Source organism: Heteronotia binoei, chromosome 13, assembly GCF_032191835.1.
Source record: "Heteronotia binoei isolate CCM8104 ecotype False Entrance Well chromosome 13, APGP_CSIRO_Hbin_v1, whole genome shotgun sequence".
Lineage (NCBI taxonomy): Eukaryota > Metazoa > Chordata > Lepidosauria > Squamata > Gekkonidae > Heteronotia > Heteronotia binoei.
The window spans coordinates 788871-815964 of NC_083235.1; the positions used below are offsets into that span (position 1 = coordinate 788871).

Consider the following 27094-nt stretch of genomic DNA (forward strand, 5'->3'; position numbering starts at 1 on the left):
CCCCCCCCCCCCAGGCATTTGGCAGGTGGTTGCAAAACACAACCATGGAAAACTGCTTCTTTTTAAAGCCTTTTAAAAGCCAGACCAGTCAAGAGAAGTTGGCCGGAGTGGTGGGGGGCCAAGGACCAAGGGAGGGGCTCCCCAGGGTGGGTGGGCAGGGAGGCAGCAGCAGCAGGCTTGGGCCTGGCAGAGGAATCCCCCCCCCCCAGCCTGGCCTGGCCCGGCCCCCTTCACCCCATGGTTTACATTGCAGGGACAGGACATCTGGCAACAAAGAGATGAGATCTTTGGACGTTCTGGTGGGAACCAACAGGAATAGCCAAGGGAGGCTGGGGGGGGGCGGGGGGGTGCAAAGAACTGATGGGAAAACCTGTCCCCTGCCTCCTTTTCACGTCGTGCTCATGTGGCAAAGGCCGGGTGAGGAAAGAGAAGAGCTGTGAGTTCCTTTGCTTTCTTTTTGAAAGATCTGCATTGTTTTGGATTCAAGTCCAATCAAATGTTGCCTCTGGTACAGAAGCACCACTGGATTCAACATGGTGCTGAATGAGGGTTTGGTTTTGCTTTAACTCAGCCTCTCCTCCTGGCTGCTGGGGGGGGAGGGGCTCAGTTGCCTCGCCACAGATGACCCGCCCACTTCATTGGAACAGACAGGCCTGGATTCAGCCTTTGCAACCCAGCCTCCCGCCTCAGCCTGTTCGCCCCCTTCTTCAGTGAAAGAACCGAGGGGTCTGGAAGCCTCCAGTCAAGCTGCCTGAATTGGGCAGTCTGAACAAACTGGGGTTTGGTTTTGGTTCAGTCCTGGCCCGCTCACTGGTCAAGATGGAAAACCCCAGTCTGTTGAAAGGCCCCCCTGAAGTTGGATGAAAGGGCTCCAGGACCCCAAACTGGCATCTCAGCCACGTCTGCAAGAGGGAGAAGGAAGGGACCACCCACCACCACCAAGCGCCAGTTTGTCTGGGGCATTCAAATGCAGTCTGCATCCAAGCCCCCAGGGCAAGCGGCGAACCCTTCCGTCCCAAACCTCCCACAACAGATGGGCAAGGCCAGAGGCCCCTGAGAGGTTCCCCGGCACTGGCCAGCCACCCTCCTGAGCTGCCTTTGGAAGAGCAGGCGCCACTGTCCACGTTGCAGGCAAACCTGAGCACGAAACAATCTTTCTGCTGCATGTTTTCTGCTGAGGAAGCCCAGTCCGGGGATGCCACTCTGCTGTGCGGGGCACACCCCAAGAGCACCCCGTGGCACTAAACTCTGCCTGGGCACTGAGTTGGTGCCTTGCCCTGCCCCAAATAAAAGAAGGGCCCCCCCATGATGAGAGAGGCCCCTGCCCAGGAAATCATAGAGCCCGGGAAGAGGAGGGCTTCCTCTGGGGTTTGGGGCCCCAGCTAGTCTCCACAGGAGACCTGCCTGGCAGCCTGCAGGGCCCCTGCTTGGAGGGCTCGTTGGCCAAGAGGCACACGGTGTTGTGGTAGCCCAAGCAGAGCAGACCCTGAGCCCCCTGTGCTGGCAACTGCCCTACCCTGTCACTGCCCTACACGAGATGTCTTTGAAACAGGGAGTGAGAGCTGGCTGCCCTCGTGGCTTCCCCCAGACTCCTTGAGGTGACTGCCCAGAAGTCTCACCGCTTGGCTCAGACAGCCTCTCTGCTGGGAAGTGGAAAGCAAACCTACCACCCTGTCAGAGAAACCTGCGGCTGCTGCTGAAAGTGCCCTGTGCCCTCCCCCACCCCCCGCAGACTGGGCTCTTCTGTTCCAGGGTCTCTCAACGTCATCCTGGAGAGCCTCTCGAAGCCACCTTGGGGGGAAGGCAGGCAGGCTGCCCGCAGCCCTCTCCAGGAAGGCTTCTCCTGCTCCCGGGGGGAACCTGCTCGGGAGAGGAAGAGGCAGCCCTGCATGCATACAGCGGGGGGGGGGGGGGTGTCTTCCCCAGCACAGCAAAGCACACCGCAGCATTCACTGGGTCGGGCTTTTTCTGTTTCCGTTTTGTGAACCATTTTCTAAAGATTCTGAAGCGGAAGCCAAAGGACTGGGAAGAGGAACTCTTAGACAAATGAAGACCATGAACCTTGACCCTTTGTCTTTGGGCCAGGGAGGCAGGCTGCTTACAGCCCCCCTCCCCCTTTCTTGCCATAAAACAGCCACCTTTGCAACAGCAGGTGGGGGGAAGTGGCTCCTCCAAAGAGTCTCCAACATGATGGGCAGGCCCATCCCTGAATCGCTGGGATCAAGTGCTTGTCTTGCACAAGAACCTCTCAGTCTTTCTTGTGCCCCCCGGACGGCTGGCTCAGTGGTTCCAAGTGCTCCAGAGGCATTCCCTTGCTCAAGTGCTTCTGTCAGGTGGGCAGAAACGGGCTCCTTGCCCATTGCTGCCTGCAGTGCTTTGGGGCAGGTGCGGAGAGGGGGAGCGGCACAGCACCCCTGCTCCCATGTGAGGCAACTGCAGCCCTGTTCTGGAAGCAGCAGCCAGCAGTCTCAAAGGGGGGTGGACACGATGCTACATCCCCCTTCCGCCCCCTGCCTGCCTCCACAGAGGCAAGGCCCCTCCGCCCAGATCTCCCAGTCACAGGCCTTCCCATTCTTCCCATCCTTCTTTACCAGCGCTTGCTGTTTCTCAGCTTAGTTACTTCCTGTTTGCTCTCAGTGGAGGGGAGGAGGAGCCTTTCTCTTTGCAACCAAAACAGTTCCTCAATGATGACAGGAAGGCAAGAAAACCAGTCGGCCAGTTTTGACTGCATTAATTAAAGTGGCTGCCTCCACAGCCTCCCCCCTTGTATTAAAAAAGGGACGGAGGAAGGGCTGCTTCAAGGATGCTGCCGCCGCCACCGGGAGGGAGATACCTGAATGATGCTGAGAAGCAGAAGCGGCTGTGAAGAGGGAAGGAGACCCCGGGGAGCAGCTGCTTCGTCTGCAGCAGGTTGGCTGGCACTAGAAATATTATTTCAGGATGGTGGTGGTGAATCACCCCAAATCAGGTCTGAGAAAAGGCCGAAACATAACACAGAAAACACTGGAATGCAACGTATTACAGTTGTCCTTTCCAGACTCAATAGTCAATCTGAAAGAAAACCCCTCCTTCCTGCACCATTAAACTCTGTGGTCTGTTTCTTCCTGAACTGCTCACGCTGTGGGCATTTTTTAGAATGCTTTTAGCTGGTGCACATTCTGCTGTGCCACCTCTTTGTGTCTCTGCTCACGTTCCCGCCCTGAAAGGAAGCTCAGCCCTGCCCTGCTTCTAGCTTGGGGGGAGTGGACAAAGCAGGGGTGGCCAGGGGAGGCCTTTGAGGACCCCAAGTCCTGGATCTCCCGCCTTCCCCACCCACTGTGGCAAGAACAGCTCCCCTGCTGCATGGTGTCAAGAGACCACGAGCCTAGCCGTACAAAGAATGCCTGGGGATTTTGCTGTCTGGAAAGGCCCATGGGGAGGGATGAGTGGGGGGGCCCAGCAGTAGCACAGGGCGGAGGGCCCTCCTCTTCTCTCGGAGTGTGTGTGCGTGTGTGTGTGTGAGACTACCTGTGAAGTTCAAGAATCCCAGTAAAAATTCCCAACATGGTCTCTCTTTCCTTTTCTATAAAAATAGATTCTTAAAAATCTTTTAAATTTTTTTTCTGTTTAGTTTCCTACTTCATCTTTTGCATGTATTCCTTTTTTAACTGTTTTGTTAGGTCACATGTTCAATCGTACACTGAAAAAGAGCCAGGAAGCTGCCTGCCCAGGAGATGAGGAGCGCCTCCCGTCCCCCACACCTTCCCTTGGTCAAAAACACCTTTCTGGCCTCCTGAAAAGCGAAAGAGCCCCATGCAGGGGGGGGGGTGGCCTGCCTCTCCCCCTCCCCAGAGGCCCCAGGCACAGTCCTGCAAACCCTTCAGTCCAGAAGGCCCAGCAGAACACTTCCTCGGCCCACAGCGAGCGGGTCCCCAGTTCTGGCCCCAAAGCAGTGTGGCTACTCTCAACCGACTGAAAAGCCATTAGGACCGCCTGGTGGACTCTGCTCACGGCCCCCAAAGTCTCTGCCTGATCCACTCGGGATGATGGGCCATGCCCTCCTTTGAATCCAAAGTGTTTGCGGAAATCAGCAAATGAACAAGCACAATTAGCTAACTTGCAGAAACAGAGCTCCAAGAAATGATGCTGAGCTTCCCTGGGAATGAAGCTGCTTCAAGAACTCAGAGGCGGGATCCACATTCGGGACGTACAAGATTGGGACTGGGCTTCTTTCTTTCTTTCCCAGAAGCACTTGAATCAAGGGCCAGGCAAGGTGATGGGATTAGCAAGGACTATGACAAACACCTCAGAGGGCTAGCGAAAGATGGCGAAGCACTCCCCTCCCCTCCCCTCTCTCTGGATTTGTTCCTTTTAGGAACAGGCAAGAACAACGGGGGTGGTGTGGACCATTGAGGCGCCACTGCTGAGGCCAACGCAAAAGACCCGTCTTGCCCTCCTTCCTTAGGTTTGTTGACCCACAGTGGTCTGACACTTGGGGGGGGGGGCTATTACACCTTGCAAAGAGTGGCTCTTAATCCTCCAGTGCCCCACCAAATGAGCAACATGGGGGTGGGGTCAGGGGTCAGAATTCCGAGGGGGAAACAAGAATGGACAGAATTGGGAATAGTTTCTGTTTGCCCTCGAGCAGAGGGGCTCTAGGAAAGTGTAGGATGGGGCGGGGGGTCCTCAAGCTTAGAAACAGAGAGAGATGATGTCGTATTTATTCGGAGTGGACAAGTCTCCCCTGCGCGTTACCAGAGCAGGGTCGGACCGTCCCGGAGTGGCTGACGGTTTGCTGTGTCCGTGCGCCCCGTGGGGCTGTCGGGCACCAGGGAGAGGGAGGGGAGAGCCTCCTGCCCCCCAGAGAAGATCACGGTGTCTGGCGGTTGAATATTCGGCAACATTGAGTCAATGAATATTTCCATCCTGTCGAGGAGTCGGGGAAGAGGGCTGTTCCCGGCAGGCGGGTTGCTCCTCCCTCCCCCCTCCCCGCTCGCTCATGCCTTGTGTTGCTTACTGGTCTTGAAGGAAACCTGGAGGATCCGGTCGCCCAGTCGGTAGCCGTTCAGGCTGGCGATGGCCATGGCGGCTTCGTCATAGTTGGTCATGGTGACAAAGCCAAAGCCCTTGCACTTGTTGGTGGTGAAGTCGCGGATCACCTTGACGTTGGTGACGGCCCCAAAAGGGCCAAAGAGCTGCCAGAGGACGCTCTCGTCTGCCTCGGGAGAGAGGTTGTACACAAAGATGCACCAGCCCGCGCTGGAGGCCCCTGTCAGGTTGACGCCCGCCAGGCTGGTCATGCTGTCGATCGTTATGGGGGAGAACCTGGAGATCAAGGAGAGAGGACTACTTTGGGTGTAAGGCTGGCAGTCCACCAGCATCAGCTCACTGGGCAGCGGTGATGGAGGAGGAGGGGCTAGGGGAGGCCACGCCCCTGGGAGAGCCACCGCCAGCCCACCTGTCTGACTCTCGCCTCCCGCAGGCAAGGAGGCTCTGAGTGGGACAGTGCCCCTCTGAGGAAGACGGCAGAAGCACCTTGACCCCAGCGGCTGCCCCCACCCTGAGGAGCCTTTCCAGAGACCCCAGCGGGGGCTGACCCCTCTGCCTGCCATTCTGCTCTCTTGGGCTTCATGGCATTTCTGGCGAAATCTCATTAGGCAAGAGCAGGAATGTCCTGTAGAATTTGGTGTGCTGAAAACCGCCATTTCCAGACGGAAGAAAACACCCCCAGACTTTTGAGAACAGTCATGGTAGCAACCAACACCCTAGAAACTGGGCAAGGCCAGGGGTAGGGGGGCTGTTTTGAGCGGAGATTTGGAAACCAGATGCAGGCTTTGGTGAGAGGGAACCTAGTGGAGCCGCTGCTCATCTGACCTCTCCCCAGTCTCTGTGGGTGCCCTTGGCCCCTCTCCTTTCCCTCCCCTCTTCTGCACATCACCTTCTTCAGCCTGGCACTCTGTATCCCAGGGTGGGAGTGGGGGCATTACTTGTCTCTGGTGGCAACGCTGCTCACTGGGACTGTTCAGACAACCTGCTCCCCTCTGGCCGGGCGTGGCCGCAGGTAGCTCAGTCCCTTCTGCACGGGCACTGGCAGGGTCTCCTCAGACACACCGCTTGTCATGCAAAGGGGACCGTTCACTGCCTCAATAAACCGCTTCCAAACTGAGGCACACCAGTGGCTGCTGGCCTAGCCGCTCCTCTGCACATCTTTCCCGTGGAAGGGGATGTTTGACTGGGGACCCCCCACCCCACGGCGGAGGATGGGTGCTGGAGTGGCAGACTGCCTGAAGCACCCTGGAAGAGGGAGACCAAAGCCAAAACAACACCTGGCCAGTGCTTGTGGACAGCTCTCCTCTCCTCCACATGGGAAAAAGTCTGCACCCCCCTCCCCAGTTTCGGCATCCCAGCTGACCTTTGCCCAGGACCGACCTGAGCAGCCAGCCGGGCCACGACCACCGGCCAGGATCTGCCCCCTTCTGCTGTGGAACCGTCCCCCTCCTGGCTGCTGCCCGCCCCGGTTAAGAACAACTGTGCCCCCAGAGGGGATTTCTGTGAGGATTGTGGGGGCTGTCAGGGGCCCCTTCAGCTGCCCTGGCAGAGGGCCTCCTTGGGTGTCCCCCCGCCCCGCCCCAAAGCAGCAGCAGAGCATAAAATGAGACCAAGAAGCACCAACAGACGGATGACACAGAGCAGCACAAGACCCAGAAGCAGGAGCCCCTCCGCCCCCCACGGGAGCTCATCTCCCTGAGCCAGACGCAAGTTCCACAGGGAAGGAGTGGAGAACTTCTCTCATGGATGCTTTCCCTTTCCAGCTTCCCACACTTGGGGGGGAGCGGGGAGGCAGGCCAAGGGGGAAGTGACTGGAGACAGAAGGTTAGTCCTGGCGGGTGGGGGCAACACTGAACCAAGCAGCCCAAAAATCAAGACGCCAGTGGTCTTTGGCAGAGGGGCTGTGGTGGTCTGCCTCAGGCGACACTCTTCCCCCCTCAAAGTCGTGACAACCTATTTCTACAAAGAGCTGCCCTGTGGCTGCCAAGGCTGAGGGGGTGGGGGCTCTTGCCCTTTTAAACGCCAGCCTTGCCCTGCGGACTGAGGGGGGGAGGGAGTGGGGGGAGCTCGGGAAAGCTATTTACCTCTTGACGCCGTAGGCCATGTTTAGCAAATTGTCGAGCCTGTGGGAGGAAGAGGAAGATGAGGAGAGGCCATTGTTAGTAGACGATCTCGGAACAGAAAGGCCCTGCGAGCTCATCGGCCGGGGGGGGGGGGGCGGGGCAGAGCAGCCGCCGCAGGGCGACTATGACCCACCTGTGTGGGCGGCTGCCCATGGCAAAGGGCACGGAGGTGCTCTCAGGCCCTGGAGAGGTTGGGTAGCTTTTAAAAAAAATAATAAAAATGCTGAAAAAGTATAGCCATGGGAAGATGCTCCGGCACAAGCTATTTTTAACCTGTTTTTGCACCTGGGGGAGGTGTGAAGAGGGGGCAGGCAGCATTGAGGGCAACGGAGGCTGTGACTCAAACACGGGGAGGAGGCTGGTGGGGATAACAATCCTTTAGGAAAACACATCTGCAACAGGACACAGCGAAGGTCTTTGACAGATAGAACTTGCCACCCACCATTGTCTTTTGTCCACAGAAGGGCAAGCTCAGGTTTCCTGCTCCAACCCTCCCTGTCTAAAAATCTGTGGAGGTGCCCTCTTGCCCCCAAACTGCAAGCATCTCAGCTTGGTTTGGTTTTTTTTTTTTTTAAAGGAAGTTTCTGGCCCTCAGGGTTGTTGGCAAAACCTAAAAATCCTGTTCCTGCTCCAGCTTCTGGCAGCAAAAGACTGTGGCCTTCATGCTCATGAGCTGGTCTCCACCGTCCACCCCGACACAGAAGTTTGCCCAACAAGGCAGCATTCTGTAAAGAAACCTGCAAACTGTGCAATGGGGTGACCTGTACACATTCCAGCAAATGCACCCAGCACATCTAATGTCACCTCTAAACTCTAGATGCGGCCACTGAAAACCCTGGAGCCTCACGCCAGTTTGCATGTTCCAGTGTGAGCAAAATGCACCTTTAGCAAGTAGCTGCAACAGTTTCAGACCCAAGTATGCACCCCCAGCCTGCTTTTTATGGCTCTGTGGCAAGGCATGTTAAATGAACCACGCATACACACACACGCACACACAAGGAAACTACGTTCATATGTGTATGACTTTGACATGTGTGTTCACATGATTGCATGGAGTACACGAGGCAGATGCTGCTCTCTTTTACAACAGCTAAGCGGTGGGCAGATTCTGCCAGGGATGTCTGTGCAGGAGATTCCAATGGAAGGACCAAAATTATATCCTGGGTATTGAGCCTGGCTGGGACTACATCGAAGAGAAAACCAGATGATCAAAAAGCACCCAGTAGGGCAAACCCAGCCTTTTCTGGCCTTCAGAAATGGAGAACATGGACGTGCAGTTGCCAAGGTGGCTGTCTGTCTGTCTGTCTGTCTATCACACAAAATCTCGGTAGGCACCTTGAGTCGAGAGGCCTGGATGGGATCAGCTCATTGGGGTGGGGGGCTTGAGAGGAACCAGCTTTGGGTGGCAGGACCTGGCTGACACCACCTCTGAGTCCTTGACTCTCCACATTCTAAACCAGCAGCCTAAACTCTTCCAAAAGGGTCAGAAGAAGATGTCTGCCTCCACACATGCTCCTTTCTGTCCGCACAGGTCTTGGCAAACGCGGGGGCCACATAAGAGTTGCAAACCTACCCAAGAGGACTCTGCCCACGCAGAGAAATGTACAGTCAGGTGGGGAACTGGGGGAGAAAGAGTTCTCGGACTTCCCAGAATGTTACTGGCTCCCCTCCATAGAAGGCAAAAAAGGCCTCCACGCACGTTGCCGAGAACAATGTTTCAGTCCCGCAGCACCTGGGGGCCCGCCTGATTCCCCACAAGGGGCTGCCTTGCGAGGCAATCTCAGCCCTTCAGCAGGTGCCAACGGCAGTGCCTCCTTTGCCAGCCAGGCCGAGGGCCCTCCAAGGACTGCCTGCCTTTTTCTGCACGAATCCAAAGTCTGCTTGGGGGCTGGAGGGACTGCGTCTCATGGCATGTCCTGGGCGGCACCTTCCTTTTCCCAGCAGGCCCCACTGGTCTAGAGGCCATTCTGCTGCCTTGGCCCGCTAGGCTGTGGCTTTTGAGAGGCAGCACTGAACAGCCTCCTGGAAGAGGGTGGGGTGGCCAGGCCACTCCCTCCGGCCTCTTCCACAAGGCTGAAGAACTGAGCTGCCAAAAGGAGCCCAGGAGGCATTTGAGAGCTCTGGCAAAAAGAAACAAGGCAACGTTTCCTGGCTCTGTGCCCCTGTACGGTGGTTCTATGTTCAGGTGGTTTGAATGGATTTGAAATGTGGCTGGCTGATTGACACCGTGGGGCCTGGCCCTGCAGGAGGGAGGAATACAGAGCACCTTCTAATCTTGGGATGGGACTGGGTCAGGATCGGAGGCACCAGGCAGAGAAGATCTTCTGGGAGGCTCCATCTATGGGCACACCAATGTCCAAAACACACAACTATCACACAGCCATGACCACCTGAGGCAAAGGAACCGTCCCTTACGCTCCCCCGGGGAAAGAAAGGCTAGAATCCCCCAAGAGGGCTGCTCTCCACATTGGCCTCCTCCTTACACCCCCCCCCCCAGTGTCCCCACTGCTTCTCCCAGTTAACCAGGCGTCCCTGGCTCTCACCCCCCCCCCTCCTCACACAATCCACTCTGGAGAAAGCAGGAAGGCTGCCCCCTTCGCCAACCAGCAGAGCGCATGAGGTGTGGTTGTTAGCGGCCCCGAGCAGGGAGAGGAGAGGATGGCCAGCCGTGGGGAGGGGGGATGAAGCACGGGGGGGGGGAGGTGGAGCATGTGCTGCACAACAGGGAGCCACACAACCGTCAAGTTAGGAAGAAGCAAAAGGCCGTTTCACACGTGACATTTCCTGGCCGCACTGCAGAAAGGAGGCCAGTTGTGTCTGGCTTTACACACACAAATGATGTGAGTCTGTTTTACTGCAAGCATGTCAGAATCGAGAAGCCACAGCTGGCCACTGGGAAGGAGAGATGTGGGCAGACAAGAAGGTTCCTTCCTGCCCTACCCCTGTGTATGGAAATGTCACCTGTGACGCAGCCCTGGCACACAGACATGGAAAACATGACATGGCACATACTGGGTACTGAATGTTTGCTGCAGACCGAGACTTCTGGAGCCCCCAGGCACCCAAGAGCACATTGGACGGAAGACACCCCCCCCCCCCGTCACCGCTGTCCCTGTCTGGCGCGGGCACAAGCCCCCCCCCCCCAGACCCATCACTGCCTTCTTCAAGAGACCTGAACAGCTGATGCACAGGCTCCTGCAGGGACCCCCTGGACTCTTCACTCCAATCCCCACCCAAGGCTTGTGCCAGCAGAGTCTGCCCTGAAGAGTCTACCCCAAAGGGGTGGTCAGGAGGCTCTGAGCCCTTGCTCGGGAACACGCCCAGCACATTGCAGTGGCACCGCAAGCAGCTCTTGTTCTAATAGGGGTGACGGCTCTTTTCACCACTCGCACCAGGTAAGGTTGCCAGCTCTGAGCTGTGGAATTCGTGGTGATTGCGGGGGGGGGGGGGGAGCCTCAGAAGGGTGGGCTTTGGGGAGGCGAAGGGATCCCCGCGGGGTAGAAGGTTCTGGAGTCCACCCTCCAAAGCAGCCGCTTTCTCCAGGGCAACGGAACTTGGCGGTCTGGAGATCAATTCTCACGGCAGCAGAGGTTTGGCAACCCTACATCATGCCATTATATCCTCCAAGTCAAGGGCACTTCCAACTGTATCAGCAGTGACACTCCTCCGTCACACGGAATACTGGATGGACCCACTTCTGGTGCTGAAGCCAGGAACAGCAGGGGGTGTCCCAGGCCCCCTCCCCTGGGACTGTGGGCAGAACAGAGCCCCCCAGCCTCTTGCCACCCACCCCGCAGGCAACAGGAGCCCCCAGCTATGCACAAGCCAGGGCCTCATGAGCAGGCTCTCTCTGGCAAGGACCGGTCTGCTCCAGCTCAGCGTTCCGACATCCCAAGGCCCTTCTCTCACCTGCCAGAACTCAGACTCTGTTGCCAGTGGGTGGTACCAGTTGGGTTGCCCTGTGCTGTGGCCCCCGCTCCAACAGAATAAGAAAGGTCTGGGACAAGAAACCCCCACCAACCCCAGCAAGGTCCTCGGGCAAACTTAACGCCTGCCAGATTTTGCAAGGAGAGTTCCGCAGCCTATCCTCCCCTCCCCTCCCCTCCCCTCCCTCATGTGCACCCTGGGCCATGGCCCTCTGGATCAAGCAGACGGGGGGCCTCCTTTGGCCAAGAGAGGGGCAGGCAGCTCACCTGAAGCGCTGAGTCTGGTGGTGCAGGGGTCCGGTGTACCGTCGGGCGGTGGTCTGGTAGAGGTGGGTGAGCAGCGCCTGGCCGGTCTTTTGGCTGGGGTTGTTGGCAAACTTGACCGTGATGGGCTCGCTGGCACCCAGCGGCTTCTGCCCGTTCAGCCCCTTGATGGCTTCCTCGGCTTCTATCCTCTTGTCGAAGCGGATGAAGCCCACCCCTCTGGAGACGCCTGTGGGAGGAGAGGGACCCGTGCACAGTCTGGGGAAGAACGAGGAGAAGCCCAGGGGCCAGGGGTCCTCCCCACCACACCATGACAGCAGACCCAACTCCCTCGGAACCATTCGCCGGCCTCGTGTACATCGCAGCGGTGAAGGACACCCAAGAGGGAGCTACCAGACTGCAGGAGGGCCCCCAGAGGCAGATGCTGGGGACTCAGCAGAGAACATGAGAGAAGCCATGCTGGGTCAGGCCGTGGCCCATGCAGTCCAACACTCTGGGTCACACAGGGACCAAAAAAGGGGCCATGCCAAACAGGTGTCAGTCCTGCGCTCTACCTTTCATTTCTAAAAATCAATGGGGTGGACAGAACCAGAAGCTCCGCCCCCTCAGCCCCCCCTCCCATACCCTTGAAGCAGAGGGGAACATGCCTGCATGAAGTCCTGCTCATGGCCTGTAGGGTGGAGCCCTGGGATTCCAAAGCAGCAGGCCGTTCCAAGGGGCTTCTCTATAGCAGAGGTAGGACTGGAACCCAGCACTCCAGCTGCACAGCCACAGTAGCCGAAAAGCCAGGGGGCAGTTTGGCCGGGGTGGAGCAGCCCAGCCTCCCATGCCATCCCCAGGGCATTCGCTTCCCTCATGGCAGCAGCAGAGAAGAGCACGGTGCCTCTGGCAAGGGACTTCTGCGAGGAGGGGTGGGCTCAAGCTCCCCCAGAGTCATGGCCAGGTCAGCCCTCCCAAGACCCAACGGAGGGGGCGGAGCTTGATTTCTGCCTCCGCTCACATCCCCCTCTCTGCCCCTGCAGCGGTTCCTCCAGGCTTAGAAAGAGTTAGCCATTGCTATATCCCGGACAGGGTTCTTTATTTATTTAAGCTATATTTTTATTCTACCCCTCCCCCAGAATGGGTCTCGGAGCAGCTGACGACATAGCAACAATAATAACAACATAATTTCAATAAAATCCAATTAAAAACTCAGAACACAGCAAACGTAACGCTTAGCCATGTTGATCTAAGGCAACAGAACAAAATTTGAGTCTAGGGCACCTTTAAGACCAACGAAGTCCACCCAGATTGCATTAGTGGACTACCTGGCGGAGTCACCCCGTCTTTCATGCCCTGCGGAATGTGGGCAGGTTGTGCAGGACACCAGTCTCCTCAGACAGAATATTCCAACAGGCTGGGGCCACAACAGAAAAGGCCTTCCACATCTGTTGTAATGTTATAACAATCCATTGCAACAATATGCTAATATCCCAGCTTTCTTTTTCTTTTTAAAGTCTCCAGTTCTTTTGGATTCAGACTTATAATGAGAAATGTGTGTTCAGTACCTTTCGCATTATATCTCTGCAACCAAAAGAGCTGGAGATTTACATTTTTAGAAAAGCTATGACATGCCACATTATTGCAATCGATTCTTATCAAGTTATAGCACTATAACAACCTGTTAATTACCATTTTTTAAAAAGCCTCTGGTGAGAACGGAAATGGCATGGGGGGGGGGGTTGAAGTAGGAAAATGGTGCCAAAGTGGGAGAGACTTGCAAAAATCTGCACCTTCCTGTCCACCTGGCCTGCAAAAGTGTCTCGATAGCCACCTTTCCCAAGAGAGCACATTGAAGCCAGGTTTGGGAAAGATGGCGAGAAAGCAGAGGCAAACACAAATGCCAGACGAACAGTGGAAGATATCATGTGGGTGTTCTACAATAAGTTAGCCAAGGCAGAGACAAACTTTTGAGCGCCAACAGCTCCATTCCCAGTTGAGCCCGTCAGGCGGCTGAGACAGGCCTCCAGAGGCAAGCCAGAGAGGCCTCTTGGTGGCACCACCGTTTCCCTGACCTCCATCCCCAATCCTGTTGATCGAACATGTCTTCCGGCAACACTTAGGAGCCACTAAAATCGTTCTTTTTGACAGACTGCATTTGGCTCTAAGAGAACCAAGCTCCTTGTTAACAGGGCTAGCATTAGGTGACTTCTTTGATTAAAATGTTTCTATTCCACTTTTTGACCTCATGGCAGCCAACAACTCATCATTTAAAACGGCAGGTAAAAAACTGGCAGAACCCAGAAAAAGGACAAAAAGCAGACAAACGAGAACAGTCCAAATTAGGAGCATAAGAACAAAAGAGAAGAGCCCTTCTGGATCGGACCAATGGTCCATCTAGTCCACCAGCCGGTCTCACCAGGTGGCCACTGTCCGAGTTGGAATGCAGGATGGTCTAGATGGGCTGTTTTGATGTTTTTAATTTAGACTGTTCCCGTTTGTCTGCTTTTCGCCTTTTCTTAGGCACTGTCAGTTTTTCACCTGTTTGAAATGGCAAGCTGCAGGCCAGCATGAGGTCCAAAGGTGGAGGAGAACCATTTTAATCAAGCGAGCCTCCTGATGCCGGCCCGTCTTCCTCTGATGTCTGGCCCCATTGACCATGTGCTTGGTTCGCCCACGCCCAGCATTAGGAGGCTTCTTGGATTAAAAGTCTCTACTCCACCTTTTGACCTTGTGCAGTGCTGAAAGGCTCCTCTTCTGGCTGATCATTACCTGTGACCTGATCGACGAGGATACGGGACGTGATGATGCGCCCGTACTGCGAGAACAGCTGCTCCATCTCTTTCTGGCTCATGGTCTTGGGGAGGCCACTGACGTAGAGGTTGGCATCACGAATGGAGGCCGAGCTGGGGCGGGCATAAGACACCTGGGGGGATGGAGGAGAGGCATGATTAGGAGGGCCTTTTATTTCCCCAAACTGTGCTTCAGCTGCATTCCTGACATGGACAAAACCTGAGTCAAAACTGTGGCCTTCCAGAGGCTGAACTGAAAAGAGGAGATGAGGCACCCAAACGTAGGGGGGGGGGATGTTTCACAGAGAGATTTTCCCAAAGTTTGGGTGCTGGAGGTCCAGGTTTTCCTCCACACTCCCTGTCTTCCTCGTTTTCCATATGTTGTCTTCTGATGTTTTGTTGTTGCTTTATGTTTTCTCAAATCAGATCAAAGGTGGTCACAGCAAGAAAGGAGAACCAAGGAGGAAAGCATGAAAAGATAACAAAGAACGAGGAGAGGAGGACGCTCAGAGGGGGAGATGCTGCAGCTCATCTGCAAAACGAGGGGGGGGGGGACCTCCGGGTGAAAAGGTCTCTAATAATGGAAGCTGGATGAGGATAAGAAACTGCCCAAAATCTACAATGAAAGTTTCCTCCAATATCAAGATTTAACCTGGCCAAAGACCTCCAGCCCCCTCTCTCTTATCTCTGGGGCCAAGAATTTGCCCTCCTTTGTACATCTAGCTTCTATTGGCTCATTCAGGTGGGCAGCCATGTTGGTCTGAAGCCAGAGAGCGAAGCTTGAGTCCTGTGGCTCCTTTAACTAACCGGGCATAAGCTTTCATATCTGAAGAAGTGTGAGTGCACATGAAAGCTTACCCCCAGAATTAAACTTGGCTAGTCTTAAAGGTGCCTGACTGGACTCAAGTTTTGTTCTGTTGGGTCAGAAATCCCTCTCCCCTTGTGCCACTTGCAGCCTCTTCTAAGCCCTCCTTTCCCACAGCTTTTTTGTTTCCAAACCCAAAAGGAAGATACTTCCCCCCCTCCCCCCGCCCTTGTGCTCCACCTAACTGTCCTATAACTGGGGACAGAATCTTCCTCGAAGATGTCAAGAATGGCTCAAACCTCATTTGGCATCTGATGTGCTGCTTGACTTCTCTTGGGATTCCTAAACTGTCTGGATCTCTGCCTGGGTCTCAGCCCTGGATTCTCAGCAGGACCTCAGGACTGGCCGTCTCTTTCTGACTTGACTTCTCTCCTGCACTCCTCTCGCCTACCTCTCCTTGAGTGGCAGAACTTGCACCCCTTCTGTCTTTGGACTCACCCTCTCCTTTTGGTCTCCTAATTTCTCCCACCAAATTTCTTTACATACTTAGGGTTTGTAGAATCTTTTGGGATCAAGTGCCGTGTTCTACTGGAGAAAGTTTTCCTTCCAGATGTTTCGTTCTCAGCTGCGGAGAACATCCTCAGTGGCGTTGCAGCCGGAGCAGGCGCTCAGACCTTCTTGGCTGCTGTGCATTGAGTGGGGCCAGGGCTGCTGGAGAGCTGCTATTTGTAGGCTGGAGGGGGTGTGATGAAAGGGCAATTGGTTTGTGGATGTGCCCATTGTCTGGTGGGGCTTCCTGGAAGGGTAGTGATAAGGAAACTGGCTGTTGAATGTGACCATTGTTCTGTGTTCAGCCTACAAATAGCAGCTCTCCAGCAGCCCTGGCCCCACTCAATGCACAGCAGCCAAGAAGGTCTGAGCGCCTGCTCCGGCTGCAACGCCACTGAGGATGTTCTTCGCAGCTGAGAACGAAACGTCTGGAAGGAAAACTTTCTCCAGTAGAACACGGCACTTGATCCCGAAAGATTCTACAAACCCTAATGATGTTACCAGCCGTGAAAACCTGAAATCTTTACATACTATTTCTCTGGTCTCCTTAATGGTTTGTAATGCTTGGTGGCTTCCTTCACCCCATTTAGCCTCACTGTAGCCCTTGCTCAATTTCTTGAGTCCTCAGTAAAAGGAAGGTGAACTTCATATGTCTTGAGGAATTGATTCACCAGCCAGTCAGTGTGGTGTAGTGGTGAAGTGCGCAGACTCTTATCTGGGAGAACCGGGTTTGATTCCCCACTCCTACACTTCAGCTGCTGGCGTTGGGTCAGCCATAGCTCTTGCAGGAGTTGTCCTTGAAAGGGCAGCTGCTGTGAGAGCTCCCTCAGCCCCACCTTGCTCACAGGGTGTCTGTTGTGAGGAGAGAAGATATAGCCGCTCTGAGTCAGAGAGAAGGGAGGGGTATAAATCTGCAGTCTTCTTCCTCAAAGATCCAAATTTCTGGGGTGCTTGGAAGGGAAGCACTTCCCTGAAATTGCATTTTAGGAGCCCTTGGGAGCAATGTAGGAAATGGCTCCTGGGATTCTTTGCTTGTGCTTTTGCCCGTGTCGAAATTCAACTAACAAAACAGAACAAACAGCCTAAAGATGCTGGTGAAACGTATGCTCTGTGTGATTGCTGGAGGCTCCTGTGTTCCATTTGTAAGAAATTTTGTTGAGACACTAATTGAGAAAGGACAGAGGTCTTGAGGAAGACACGAAAATGCTTAGATTCGAATAGCAAGTCTGGCTCAGGGATCCTTCTCTCCTATTTGGAAGCTTGTCTTTTGTTCAACAGAAGTCCCATTGGCTAGTGGAAGAAAGGAGGAAAGAACTCTATGGGACTGTATTTGTATAACACCTGTTTTTGGACTGAAAAGTTTTTCACCATTCATGGACTGTAAATTCATTTAATTTGTTTGATTATTCTACACTGTAATACACTTATACATATGTTTGTTGGAAATTGCATGGTCTTTTCATTGGTTTTGTCTAGTGTTTAAATTCAGGCTGGTGTCTCCATAGAGCCAAGTGCCTTCGGAGAGAGAACATTTCTCCACATTAGATCTCTAAGACAATTTGAAGCACCTGGGCTCTCATTCCTCCCCTGTTCACTCTCATCTTCCTCTTTCTCGCTGCTGATAGTGAAATTTATATTGCAAACTCCTGGGGGCAGAGGCCTACCCTGTCATTGTTACTCTCGTGAAGATCCTGTGAATTTAGGGGGAGGTATTTGTGAGTTCCCTGCATTGTGCAGGGGGTTGGTCTAGATGACCCTGGTGGTTCCTTCCAACTCTATGATTCTATGTGGCCCAAATGATACTAATGGTGCCTTCCAAGCTTCCCTCCCCAGTCCTGATCTATTTCACTCTCTGGCTAGAGCTTCCCAAAGGGCCCTGCTGAATCCAGAGATTCCCTTCAGCCTCTCTCGGCCCCCTCTCCCATGGCCTTCCTTCCTCACCTTGATTGTTTTCGTCTGGAGCTTGAGTCCGTTCAGGGTGTTGATGGCTTTGTCAGCATCATTGGGGTCCACGTAATTGACGAAGCCGTAGCCTAAACTCTGTCCTGGTGACAGAAGAGGACAAGGAACAGGTTACAGAAAAAGGCAGCCCAAGCAAGGAAGGGGGGACAAAGATTCCTTTGACACCAAAGGGGAGGGGAAAGGAAAGGTCCTCTGTGCAAACATCAGTCGTTTTCGACTCTGGGGTGACGTTGCTCTCACGTTTTCATGGCAGATTTTTCACGGGGTGGTTTGCCATTGCTTTCCCCAGTTATCTATGCTTTCCCAACAGCCAGCGGAGTACTCATTTTACCAAACTTGGAAGGATGGAAGGCTGAGTCAACCTGGAGCAGCTACCTGAACCAGCTTCCGCTGGGATTGAACTCAGGCCGTGTGCAGAGAGTTCTGACTGCAGTACCTTCAATTGCTTCTTGAATTATAATTGCCATAAGAAAACCTTACTCCCATCATACTTTTTAAATTCCTTTATCCTCTGTGGCCACAGTGGCATGATGAAGATTTCTATCTGCTTTTTTATGTTTTGGTTATTTTTCCAATTTTTGTCCCTCGGTCTAGTGTTGCAGAGTGAACCTGTTGCTTAAAGGTTGGATATTTTTTTCCAAAAATGGTGTCATGACGCAGATGAGGGTGCCCCCTGAGGCTGCCCCCACTCTGGAATTAGGGTCCCTTGGGAGGATGCCCTCCTCCCAAGCCCTTCACATTGTCCCTTGCTTTGGCCAAGGAAACAGGCGTGTAGATAGTCCAATTCAACAAATATCTGGGGACTTTGGGGGTGGAGCCAGGAAACTTTGGGGGTGGAGCCAGGAGACTTTGGGGGTGGAGCCAAGAGCAAGGTTGTGACAAGCATAATTGAACTCCAAAGAGAGTTCTGGCCATCAAATTTAAAGGGACTGCACACTTCTTAAATGCCTTCCCTCCACTGGAAATAATGAAAGATAGAGGCACTTTCTTTCGGAACTCATAGAACTGGACCCTCTGGTCCAAACCTTTTGAAACTTGGAGGATATTTTGGGGAGAGGCATCAGGTGCTATGCTGAATATTTGGTGCCTCTACCTCAAAAAAACAGCTCCCCCCAAAGCCCCAGATATCCAAAGATCAATTCTCCATTATACCCTAAGGGAAGCGGGAAGGGGCCTCCAAACCAGGGGATCCCCTGCCCCCACCTGGGGATTGGCAACCCTGTGTGTAGAACAGGCAGAGGAACAAAGGACAACAAAAGGTTCATTTTAGACAGGAAAATCAATTGAGGGCAAATGAACAGATGAGGTGTTTTAAGACTATGTAGTAAAGTGGGTGAAGGAGTGACTGGACTGAAGTGTCCCTAGCAGGCCTGCTCTCCCCCCTCAGAGAGAGGGTCTCCTCCCACACAGCAGCCTTTCCACCTCAGGAGGAAAGAAAGACCAGCGTTTGTCTCCTGAGAGAGCTTTTAAACCATTCCCCTCACAGCCTCCTTGGACGCCGATTGGCTGAAACCAGCACCAAGCATTCTGGGGATTGTAGGCTGCCTTGCTCTACTGCGACACAGGCCTCACAGGTCCACTAGGCCTCGGTTTTTCACAGCACAGCGCAGACCATGACACATGGCTTTTCTAAATTTGAGCTCTGTCATTTGAATGTTTAATGTCTGGAGCTGCCGAAGAAGAAGAAAAACATGGAAAGCAATGGGGACTTAAGAACATAACAGAAGCCATGTGGATCAGACCAGTGACTCATCCAGTCCAACACCCTGTGTCACAAAGTGGCCAAAAAAACCCAGGTGCCATCAGGTGGTCCATCAGTGGAACCAGGACACTAGAAAGACACTGTGCCCCCCCCAAGCACCAAGAATACAGAGCATCACTGCCCCAGACAAAGAACATAAGAGAAGCCATGTTGGATCAAGCCAATGGCCCATCCAGTCCAACACTCTGTGTCACACAGTGGCCAAAAAACCCAGGGGCCATCAGGAGGTCCATCAGTCGGGCCAGGACACTAGAAGCCCTCCCACTGTGCCCCCCACAAGCACCAAGAATACAGAGCATCACTGCCCCAGACAAAGAACATAAGAGAAGCCATGTTGGATCAAGCCAATGGCCCATCCAGTCCAACACTCTGTGTCACACAGTGGCCAAAAAACCCAGGGGCCATCAGGAGGTCCATCAGTCGGGCCAGGACACTAGAAGCCCTCCCACTGTGCCCCCCCAAGCACCAAGAATACAGAGCATCACTGCCCCAGACAGAGTTCCATCAATACACTGTAGCTAATAGCCACTGATGGACCTCTGCTCCATATTTTTATCCAATCCCCTCTTGAAGCTGTCTGTGCTTGCAGCTGCCACTACCTCCTGTGGCAGTGAGTTCCACATGTTAATCACCCTTTGGGTGAAAAAGTACTTCCTTTTATCCATGCTAACCCAACTGCTCAGCAATTTCATTGAATGCCCACGAGTTCTTGTATTGTGAGAAAGGGAGAAAAGTGCTTCTTTCTCTACCTTCTCTATCCCATGCAGAATCTTGTCAACCTCTATCACGTCACCCCTCAGTCGACATTTCTCCAAGCTAAAGAGCCCCAAGTGTTTTAACCTTTCTTTATAGCGAAAGTATTCTAAGCTTTTAATCATTCTAGTTGCCCTTTTCTGCACTTTTTCCAATGCTATAATATCTGTTTTGAAATGCAGAGACCAGAATTCTATACAGTATTCCAACTGAGGCCACACCATCGATTTATACAGGGGCATTATGATACTGGCAGATTTGTTTTCAATTCCCTTCCTAATAATTCCCAGCATAGCGTTGGCCTTTTTTATTGCAGTCCGTTCCATGTCCTCACTCCTCCACTTGCAGCTGGTGGAATTGTCTTGGGTCAGCCATAGCTCTCGTAGGAGTTATCCTTGAAAGAGCACCTTCTGGGAAAGCTCTCTCAGCCCCAGCCACCTCACAGGGTGTCTGTTGAGGGTGGAGGTAAAGGGGATTGTGAGCCACTCTGTCCTTGAAAGGGCAGCTTCTGGGAGAGCTCTCTCAGCTCCACCCGCCTCACAGGGTGTCTCTTGAGGGGGAAGGAGATAAAGGAGATTGTGAGCCGCTCTGAGACTCTGAGACTCTGAGTTTCGGAGTGGAGGACGGGATATAAATCCAAGATCATCATCTGGTCCTCTGTCCACCCTTAGCTGAAGTCTGGCAGCGGTGGGAGTGGGGGTGGGGAACAGCTACGATTCTCTTTTTGCAGGTTCCCTCTGCAAACTCCTTTGGGTGTCTATTATTTGTTCCTTATACTGCAATCCAGAGACAGGTTTGCTATCTGCCTACTTTGCTAGCATGTGCCTTCTATGAGCTGGCAGAGGTGGTCAGTGCTGGGGATCAACCCCCCCCCCCCAATCATTTTGGGGAACTTCCACATGCAAGCTTCCTTCTCTGGGCCAGCCCAGGATTTCGTGATTCTCCGGCTGACATAAGAACATCAGAGAAGCCATGTTGGATCAAGCCAATGGCCCATCTAGTCCAACACTCTGTGTCACTCAGTGGCCAGGGGCCATCAGGAGGTCCACCAGCAAGGCCAGTGCTCCAGAAGCCCTCTCACTCTTGCCCGCCCAGCACCAAGAATACAGAGCATCACTGTGTGGACATAAGAACATAAGAGAAGCCATGTTGGTCAGGCCAGTGGCCCATGCAGTCCAACACCCTGTGTCACACAGTGGCCAAAAACTCAGGTGCAATCAGGAGGTCCACTAGTGAAGTAAGAACTACAGAAGCCCTCCCACTGTTGCCCCCCAAGCACCAAGAAGACAGAGCATCACTGTCCCAGACATAAGAGCATAAAAGAAGACATTTTGGTCAGGCCAACACTCCAACACTCTGTGTCACACAGTGACCAAAAAAACCCAGATGTCATCAGGAGGTCCACCAGTGGGGCCAGGACACTAGACACCCTCCCACTGTGCCCCCCCCCAAGCACCAAGAATACAGACCATCATTGACCTGGTATCTCCCAGTTTTTGGGCGCTGTGTGACACAGAATGTTGGACTGGATGGGCCATTGGCCTGATCTAACATGGCTTCTCTTATGTTCTTATGTTCTTAGTTTGTGATGTGCCCAGCTCATGAGAAAGGGCAGGTTTGATACTTAATCTTTTGCACTGAGTCTTTGGAGTGATCTGCTTTTTTTTGGGGGGGGGGTGTGGAGATCAAACCATTGTCCCCTCAAGACATGGGACAACGTAGCACCAATTCTCCAAAGGGGCAGGAGGCCACTTTAAATGGGGTTGCCCGTGGAGACTTAGGCCTCTGACTGGTTTCCAGAAGGTGCTGGAGGCTCTAAGGAACCCAAACAGCAGCTCCTCCTCAGTTGAGGTGCAGCAGGAGTCTGGAAGACAAAGCTCCCAGTTGGTATAAGCAGGGCTGCCCCTGGTCTCCTCTCTGCCCCCCCTCCCCCACGGCAGAATCTGACCCAGAGCTGGATGCCGTGAGGAGGGGGGCAGGGAGGTTTCTAGAGCAGCACTAGCAGAATACCCTGGAGAGAGGGAAGAGCAGGTGGCAGTATCCGCTGGAAGGACGGCAGGCCTTTGGGGGCACAGGGGCAAAGCGACTGCCCTTCTCTACCACCAGTGGGTCAGCAGCAGCCAGCAAGAGACCAACGCAGCCGTTTGGGGGATTTCAGCTTCTGCTGACTCCTGAGCCTGAGTCCCCTAATTCTCAAGGACTGATGCTTTTGCAAAATGATTTGCAGACAAAATCTCCCGAATACACTCCGATTTGGACGCCCGTAGCTCAGGCAGCAGACGAATCTAGTGCGCTCTCTGGGCTATTTATAGAACATTTCGGGTTGGTTATTGTGACATCTGTTGACAGGATGTTGGGTGCTGTGGCAGCCACCGCTGGCTCTCTGAACACTCGGCCATTGCGCCCACTCAGACCTTTCATAATTCTGGAGCTGGAGGGTCATCAACGTGCTGAGGGCACCCAGCTCTGAAGTTCATGGCCTGGCTTGGCTGCTTCAGCAGCTAAAGGCAAACAAGTGAAAACGGAAACCTGCCGAGATGGAGATGATCCCAGTTGGGACAGTGGAGGGGTCAAGCTTCCCACCCTCAGAGGGGTTCAGCTGACCCTCACTGGCACAGTCTAGACAACATACTTGATGATGACGACAATGACAATATTGGATTTCTATCTTGCCCTACATTCTGAATCTCAGAGTCTCAGAGCGGCTCACAATCTCCTTGCCCTTCCTCCCCCGCAACAGACACCCTGTGAGGTGGGTGGGGCTGAGAGGGCTCTGATAGAAGCTGCCCATTCAAGGACAACTCCTACGAGAGCTCTGGCTGAGTCAAGGTCACTCCAGCAGCTGCAAGTGGAGGAGTGGGGAATCACACCCGGTTCTCCCAGGTAAGAGTTCAGGCACTTAACCACTACACTGGCCTGGCTCTCTACCAGGCATTATTGCTGGGGGGAGAATTTGCTGTTTGAAAAGCGGGCTGGTGTGGTGGTCATGAGCCATCTTTCTTAGACTCAGCAGAGCTGGTGACACTAATCCACGCCCATCGTGGCCCCCAGGCTATTCTGACAGGCTTCACAGGAGTCATCCTGCAAGGACAACTGGAAAACTTCGTTTGGCACAGAACACGGTGCCTTGGTGACCTTTGGGAGCTGAGTGGAAGACGCATTTCAGAGGATGGCCCTGCTGGTCTACAGCAGAACACTTAAGACTGAACTCTAGTAGTACCTTAGAGACTAACAATATTTTCAGGGTGCAGCTCTAACTTGGATGGCCTGGGCAAACCCAATGATCTCATCAGATCTTGAAGCTAAGCTGGGCCAGCTCTGCCAAGTGCTTGGATGGGAGACCTTGGAATACCAGCAGTCGGGAGGATGGGCAGGCTTTATTCAGCCACCTCCCTGAATATCCTCCAGGCCCTCAGCAGGGGTCAGTCACCAGAGGTCAGCATGACTTCCAGGTGCACACACACACTCAAGTGTACACATATGCTCAAACATGCACATTTGACGTACTCTGCTCTGAGCCCCCAATGGGGGAACGGGCGGAATATAAATAAACAATAATAATAATATTAAAAAATCCAAATAAAAGATTTTCAGGGTGTGAGCCTGTGAGAGCCAAAGCCCCTGGGTACCTGGTGAAGGGAGGTTTCACTCTTGAAAATAGTCCTCTCAAGGTGCAGCTGGATTTTAGTCTAAGAGACGCAATATGGCCCTGCACCCCCTCCCTCCGTTGCTCTCAAGATCTTTCAGCTATGCTCATTGGGGTGATGCCTTGTGAAAGTTCAACCCTGCAAAGGGGCAAGAATAAGAGCAACCCACACCTGGGCTCTCTCTCTCTCACACACACACTCACTCTGGCAACTCCCACCTGCTGGGTGGTCTCCCTGATGAGGCCCGAACAAAGTCTGCACTTCTCTCATTCAGCTGTATTTCTAAAATGGGATTGTTCACGAGGGCTTTTTTATCATGGGACTCTGAGAGCCAGTCTGGGGCTCTAATCTGGGAAAACTCCTCCCGGTATCTTCCTCCACATGCAGCCATCTAGGTGACCTTGGGCAAGCCACAGTTCTCTCAGAGCTGCTCTCTCAAGAGTGGTTTTCTCTGAGCTCTCTCAGCCCCACCGGCCTCACAGATGGTCTGTTGAGGGGAAAGGAAAAGAGGTTGTAAATTGCTCTGAGATTCCTTTCAGTAGTGAAGGGCAGGGTATAAATCCAACCTCTTCCTCCTACTATTTCTTCCTCCCGCTCTCCACTTTCCATCATTTCGTGTATTATAGTGCTCTTATTTTATTGTCCTCTAATTCTATGCTCCAAAGCACTGTATGGCATAATGGACAGTACATGGTTAATGACTGGATATTCATGACCCCTTACATATGTATTATATGTTTATTTCATGGTTTTCTAATTCAGGAACCTGGTTTTATTGCACTGTTAATAAATCAAGGTCAGTAGCTGTGTTAAACTGAAGAAGTTAGGGGGAGGTGTTTGTGAGTTTCCTGCATTGTGCAGGGGGTTGGACTGGATGACCCTGGAGGTCCCTTCCAACTCTTCTATGATTCTAACAGGCTTCCTCCTTGGGAGGTGGTGGGCTCTCCTTCCTTGGAGGTTTTGAAGCAGAGGCTAGATGGCCATCTGACAGCAATATATATATATATAATTATATATATATATATATATATATATATATATATATATATATATATATATATATATATATATATATATATATATATATATATATATATATATAATGCCACTGTGTGACAAAGAGTGTTGGACTGGATGGGCCGTTGGCCTGATCTAACATGGCTTCTCTTATGTTCTTAAGATCCTGTGAATTTAAGGGGAGATGTTTGTGAGTTTCCTGCATTGTGCAGGGGGTTGGACTAGATGACCCTGGAGGTCTCTTACAACTCTAGGGTTCTATGCTTCTTCAGGAGTTGATGGGCTCTCCTTCCTTGGGGGTTTTGAAGAAGAGGCTAGATGGCCATCTGACAGCAATGAAGATCCTGTGAATTTAGGGGGAGGTGTTTGTGAGTTTCCTGCATTGTGCAGGGGGTTGGACTAGATGACGCTGGAGATCCCTTCCAACTCTTCTATGATTCTAGGATTCTAAGTGACTGCAGGTGACTCACAAAAGCTCCTCCCCTGCAGCCACAAATTCTGTCAGTTTTTAAGGTGCTCCTGGACTCTCGCTCTTTTCCACTGTTTATTGTACATAATATATTGGTCTTTATTACAACTGGTTTGTAATTTTGTAATTCACTTCTGTTTTCTTAGTTCTGACCTGCCTCCTCAGAATCTGGCTTGAGATGGCTTACAATGAAGAAAGCACAATGTAAATAAAAAAAGAAAAGACAAGCCATTAAATACAAGCTGTTAGATGTCAGCAGCCTAAAAACCATACATAAAACAGAAGCAGACCGTTAAAAAGTAGGCAAGATAAACCTCCTAATTAAAAGGCTGTAATGAAATGAAGCAAGCAAGTAAACAATCAACACGTGAAAAATCTCTGCTTTATGCAGAGAGTGATTAAAATGTGGAAATTGCTGTGAAAGGATGTCGTAATGGCCACAGGCAGAGATGGCTTTAAGAGGGGATGAGACAGATTCATGGAGGGAGAGGTCCGTTGGTGGCTGCTAGCCTTTGGATACTAAGGGGAAGGCCTCAGCCTCTCTGCCTGTTGTCGGCTCTTTAGAGGAACTGCTTGGCCCCTGTGTGAGACAGGAGGCTGGGCTAGATGGACCCTCCCTGGTCTGACCCAGCAGGGCTCTTCTGAGGTTCTTCTCAGGGGAAGGGCTCGGCCTCTCTGCCCTGTTGTTGGCCCTTCAGAGGAACTGGTTGGCCACTGTGTGAGACAGGAGGCTGGACTAGGGGAGGGACGGTGGCTCAGTGGTAGAGCATCTGCTTGGGAAGCAGAAGGTCCCAGGTTCAATCCCTGGCATCTCCAAAAAAAGGGTCCAGGCAAATAGATGTGAAAAACCTCAGCTTGAGACCCTGGAGAGCCGCTGCCAGCCTGAGAAGACAATACTGACTTTGATGGACCAAGGGTCTGATTCAGTATAAGGCAGCTTCATATGTTCATATGTTCACCCTCACTGGTCTGACTCAGCAGGGCTCTTCTGATGTTCTTATGATAATGATATTGGATTTATATCCCGCCCTCCACTCCGAAGAGTCTCAGAGCGGCTCACAATCTCCTTTATCTCCCTCCCCCACAACAGACACCATGTGAGGTGGGTGGGGCTGGAGAGGGCTCTCACAGCAGCTGCCCTTTCAAGGACAACCTCTGCCAGAGCTATGGCTGACTTCCAGCAGGTGCAAGTGGAGGAGTGGGGAATCCAACCCGGTTCTCCCAGATAAGAGTCCGCACACTTAACCACTACACCAAACTGGCTCTCCTGTTATGTTATGAAGGCCTTGGCCTCTCTGTTCTGTTGTTTGAGTGTTAAAACAATTTTATTTGGTAGCATATGGTAACAAATTATATTTCTTGCATCATTAATAACTTCTTTTATCTATCCCATATATTACTTTCTACCCACCCCTCCCCCTGTTACTTGTCCCCCACCGGTGTTATTTACTTAAAGTACTAATGTTTAAAGGTACCCTTAACTAATAAAAACAAAAATTAATATTCTTCTTTTTTCTAAGACTTAATCATTATCAAAAATTGTCCAATGTCCTTTTATTTTCCACTCTTTTTCTACATATCTTCTGAACTTTTTCCACTCCATCTTAAAAACTTCTAAATCATAGTCTCTTGAAATTTCTGCTAATTTGTCCCTTTCACTCTATGCCATAACTTTTACAATCCAATCCCATTTCTCTGGTATTTTTTTTGCTTCCACAACTGCGCATATAATCTGAAAGCAAGTACCAAATTATAGTTCTATCTTCTTTTGGAAATTTTTCCATTTGTAATCCCAATAGAAAAGTCTCTGCAACTTTCTTAAATTCATATCCCAAGATCCTAGAAATTTCTTGTTGAATCATCTGCCAATACTTTTTTGCTCTTTCACAAGTCCACCACATATGGTAGAAAGAACCTTCATGTTTTTTACATTTCCAACATCTGTCTGGCATCTTATTATTCATCTTTGCCAATTTCTTAGGAGTCATATACCATCTATACATCATTTTAAAACAGTT

At 52.3% G+C, this 27094-nt stretch overlaps 2 protein-coding genes across 6 annotated transcripts in view; both read right to left on the reverse strand.

The window, feature by feature from the left end:
• The window catches only part of ZNF653 (zinc finger protein 653), a 194848-nt gene that overhangs the window by 20120 nt on the left and 147634 nt on the right, over positions 1-27094 (reverse strand). The gene's annotated exons all lie outside the window — the stretch shown is intronic.
• The window catches only part of ELAVL3 (ELAV like RNA binding protein 3), a 95706-nt gene continuing 73272 nt past the window's right edge, over positions 4661-27094 (reverse strand). Inside the window, exons 3-7 of one of the 5 annotated variants that reach the window (XM_060252531.1) lie at positions 17408-17511; positions 14093-14246; positions 11345-11570; positions 7113-7151; positions 4661-5304 (exon numbers count right to left, since the gene is read on the reverse strand). In XM_060252531.1, the coding sequence (XP_060108514.1) occupies positions 4977-5304; positions 7113-7151; positions 11345-11570; positions 14093-14246; positions 17408-17511 (851 nt within the window). In that variant the 3' untranslated portion in view covers positions 4661-4976. Of the gene's footprint in view, positions 5326-7112; positions 7152-11344; positions 11571-14092; positions 14247-17407; positions 17512-27094 lie in introns of all 5 variants that reach the window. The other 4 variants (XM_060252528.1, XM_060252529.1, XM_060252533.1 and 1 more) reach the window with 4 other exon arrangements.